At 38.0% G+C, this 4580-nt stretch overlaps 1 protein-coding gene across 1 annotated transcript; it reads left to right on the top strand.

The window, feature by feature from the left end:
• Positions 1–441: 441 nt before the first annotated feature.
• Positions 442–3856, top strand: LOC18054647 (ribosomal RNA small subunit methyltransferase H). Its single transcript, XM_006449990.2, has 5 exons — positions 442–953; positions 1052–1294; positions 1476–1544; positions 2508–2700; positions 3158–3856. The coding sequence occupies exons 1-5, from the start codon at positions 504–506 to the stop codon at positions 3562–3564; spliced, it is 1362 nt and encodes a 453-aa protein (XP_006450053.1). The 5' UTR covers positions 442–503; the 3' UTR covers positions 3565–3856.
• The last annotated feature ends 724 nt before the right edge of the window (positions 3857–4580 follow it).

The following is a 4580-nucleotide window of genomic DNA, read 5'->3' on the forward strand; positions in this document are numbered from 1 at the left end:
AACTTAAAAATTAATTTAAAAAAGAAAATATAATCGTATCATTGATCGAGTAAATGGGTTAAAAACTCTAACCCCAATCCGACATGGAAAAAATCTTGTCAACCTAGACCCAACCCATTTAATAATCTTATCAAATTTAATAATTTATACATATTTATTCGTGTCGTGTTCGTGTCGGTAATCGGATGTGTCTAATTTTGCCAGCTCTAGGCATAGTTTACAACCATGCAGTGGGTCCACACAAAAGTCAAGAGCACCATTTTTGTTATTAGAGAGAACAGTGTTTTTTTCATTTTCTTTTAATGAGTGGGCTTTGTTGGCCTACTGAATAACACACGTGATGCGATGAGGAGCCCAAAGTAATGGGCCACGAGAAAACTAAATCACGAAACTGGTAGGCTTACAGTGAAATGCATACATGGAAAGGTCCGAAAGGAGAAAGACCGGGCAGGACGCAGGAGTGAAACACCGGAAGAGACGTGTATTGTGCTGTGAGGAGTAGAATGGTTGGAATGGGTAATGGCAGAAGAATAGGAGGAATATCAATATCTTTGTTGTCTTGTAATTGTAATAGTAATAATTACTTAGTATTTCCTTCATCAGTTAAATTAAAATCAGCTGCTGTGTTTGGAGTGTCTCTTCCAAATCCCAATCCCTGGGCCGGGGTTGCTGTTTTCACAACGTTTCCATTTCGCGCCGCAAATGACAGTAAGAATAAGAAGGTGGCGAAGGCGAAAGCAACGTCAGCAAGAGTGGGAGTGGGAATGGGACTGGTGAAGGAAAAGAGGAGAACTCGTTCTAACAAAGATTATGACTATGAATCGATTATTCAGCAGCAGCAATCATCACACATCCCAGTGATGTTGGGTGAAGTATTGGACGTGTTCTCATCGTCGAGGACAATTACCTCTTTTGTCGATTGCACTTTGGGAGCTGCTGGTCATTCCTCTGCAGTCAGTCTTTGTTTTTCTTTTTCTTTTTTAATTATCAGGTTTTCATTTTCCCTGCTTAATTTTTTTTTTTTTTACTTTTACTTGGCTTTATGCAACAGATCATTCGGGCCCACCCTGAATTGAAACTTCATATAGGTGTGGATGTTGATCCTTCGGCACTTGCAAAGGCTCGAGCTCATCTCAATTCTTTATTGCACGGCCAAGCTCATCCCCACCTGAAAACACATACTTTTGCGAAAAACTTCAGACATATCAAATCCGTGCTTGGTCAGATTGATGAGAATATATTACGCTCTGGAGTTGATGCCATCTTAATGGACTTGGGAATGTCATCAATGCAGGTTTTGCTCTGCTCGTCTCTGATGGAAATGTTGTTTTCTCCAATTCTTATTTCATTCTTTTCTATTTGTTATTTGTTTATGCCTCTTCATGTTGATGAATGTTACTTATTTTTAATCCCCTGACTATTGACATTTGAGTTAATATTCTTTCTATTCCTCTTTTTCATCCTCTTTTCTTTAGGTGAACAATCCTGAAAGAGGCTTCAGTGTGCTTGGCGATGGACCTCTTGATATGCGGATGGATCCTCAGGTAACCACTTCACACTTTACATCTACAAAAATACATTACTTTCTGCTAATGGAATTCTAGTGAAATCCTAATAATCCAGGCTGATGGCATATTTACACCTTATATAGAAGTGAACTGGCTCAGGATATGTTTAGGACTGCTTTGCTTCAGCTTAACTTTGAAAGCAGGAGCGCTAAAGATTCCATCCCACCACCGGCTGTGGATTGAATATACAGCACCTGGATCCTGAACATGCCCTTAAGCTGGAATAATCTGCTTCAGTTTCTTCCTTTCTTTTTTCTCCTCTTGAGCATGATTGATCTATGAGTCTTCAGAATAGGTTAGTTTTGTTAGAAATCAATTGTGTAGAGCATGTGATGTGAGGTGCCAGTTTATTATTCAGTCAACTTAGATAGATGGTTATTGATAGGGAAAGTGAACATTTTAGTTCTTTAGTCTTCAACAACTGACCAGATAACAATCCCGGACTCCATGACAGGAGGTTTAGTGCATCTTGTTTCTTAACTGAACTTGTGTCCTTATTAATCTTGTGTTAACCCTATCAAGTGTAATTGTGGCATGAACTTATACAATTGATACTATTATTTATTATGCATATTAATAGATGTGAATCAGTTTGCTGAGATTGTTGAATGTGTTTGTTTGTTTGTTCGTGGCTTACAGTGTTGTGCACCAATTAGGTAGCTTGCTTGTGGAACTATGGAGAAAAATAAAAGTTATGATAATTTGGTAGTCTTAGAGGGAACATCACGTTCCCTCTGAGATAAGAGGGACATGATATTGATTTACCTACTTTGTAACACCTTTATGTCAACATCCTACTAGGTTTTGAGGGATCTCATTTGTGATTAAGGTCTTACCTTTTCATGTCAGTGTTGTGCTGAAGGGCCGGTATGGTTGCTTGCCTCAAAATAATTATTATTATTTTTTTCCACTGAACTGATTGTAACAGGCTTATTTCAGGCAAGTCTGAAAGCAGAAGACATATTAAATTCTTGGCCAGATGCTGAAGTGGGGCAAGTCTTGCGGGAGTATGGAGAAGAAAGCAACTGGCGCTTGCTTCAAAATAAAATAGTTCGGGCTCGCCTTCGTGGTGGATTGCATTCTACTGGTGAACTTGTAGATCTAATTCAGAGTGTGACTCCTCGGATGAGAGGTCCGTTTTGCTCATTTGTCTGTCTATTACCATTCTCTTATTTATAGCCCGTTTGGGAGTGTGGTGAGGTAGCTGGGCTGCTAAAGCCCAGCTACTAAGGTGTTTGTTAACATTTGTAGCTGGGCTTTGGCAGCTTAACAAATTTTTTTCTCAACTTCCTATTCTACAGCTATAACTTTTACTCCACAGCAGCTGCAGCTTAAAAGCTACAACACCTCACTCCCAAACACACCCATAGTTTAGCTTACCTATGTGAGAATGGAACATTCACAAAGTAGTTCTATTTCTTTCTATGCCTACTGTGATAATCCATATTAATATACCTCTGTCTAAGAGGAAGAGGGTTTGAACTTTGTCCTCAGTGGCAGTGGCATAGGGCAATTGCATTATGAAAAGAACTGATGAATAGCAGCTTATCACCACTGGATTAATATTGATTGTTGATTGATTCCTACAGGACGTAGGCAAGGTTGGATAAAGACAGCTACGCGCGTGTTTCAAGCTCTGAGAATAGCAGTGAATGATGAACTCAAAACTCTGGAGAGTTCTCTCTATGCTTGTTTTGACTGTCTTGCTCCTGGGGGTAGGCTTGCCGTTATCTCTTTCCACAGTTTGGAGGATAGAATTGTGAAACAAACGTTTCTCAGCATCATTGACCATAACAGAGAAGACGCAGAGGCGAATGAAGAAGATTTGAGAAATATCAGAGATGACAACAATGTGAATGAAACATGGATTAGACAGATAATACAAGGTTGGAATGGAAAAATTCTCACCAAGAGACCGATAACACCATCTGCAGAGGAGGAAAGACTTAATTGCCGTTGTAGGAGTGCTAAGCTCAGGGTGATTCAGAAGATTTGAAGAGGAGTTGAACAGAAATTGCCTGAGCCTGACAAATCAAGGAAAAACCACCTACCAACATATTCTGTATCATCAAACTATGCCTCGGGCTTTGGTATTCCACCATCCCATCATTTTTATTGCCATGTCTAATGTAGGATTCATGAGTATGTATAGGAAAATTTATCAAGAACAAACTATGACTTGACTTGGTTACTGAAATTCCAAGTGTGTGTGTATCTTATGTTTTCCACGTACACAGGTGGTATGGCCGTGAACGTTGTGAATGAGCCGACTCTGCCTTCTGTTGTCATCTCGGACTCTGCCACAAAAAATATATCAACAATGATACTTTCACAAAAAGTAACACAAAAAATACTGCGCCATGACCCAGAAAAAAAATAAATAAATACCAGACAAAAGAAATTAAATACAAGACTTTTTTATCTTTTGTGCCTCTTATACTAAACTTTGTGTTATTTTTGGTATATATATCATTATTCAAAAAATATTTGTACAATAAGTGCAATTCGAACTCAAACATAGTATATAAATATGATATGGAAAAGAAAACACTTGAACTCTCCAATAATTGCATGGTAAATATTTTATTTATTTTTTAATGGAAACTAGAATTCTTATCATTAGAATCTTCAAAATCTACAAATAAAATTGGATGAAAAAACTTCCAATTTTCAAAAGAATTAGAACAACTCAAAAATTTGGGGCCTGATTACAAACTCCCAAACACATGATCAATTCAAAATTTTGCTTTAACGCCATGCATAACGAATTTAATTTGACAATCAACAAAGACAAACTAATTTCACTACCAACCTATGAAGATAAAGTGCAAGGCCTATTACCTCACCGAAAGTAATAGGGATGGCAATATAACCCGCACCCGAATGAACGTGTATAATCTAACTCAGGTCCAAAATTAATTTAATGTGGAATTCAAATGCCAATTTATGAACCCAGACATATTCAGATATGGGTTAAGATGAACCCGCATATTCGAAATCCAGACCTGTACA

This window comes from Citrus clementina, unplaced genomic scaffold (genome assembly GCF_000493195.1).
Source record: "Citrus clementina cultivar Clemenules unplaced genomic scaffold, Citrus_clementina_v1.0 scaffold_1, whole genome shotgun sequence".
NCBI classification, from domain to species: Eukaryota; Viridiplantae; Streptophyta; class Magnoliopsida; order Sapindales; family Rutaceae; genus Citrus; species Citrus x clementina.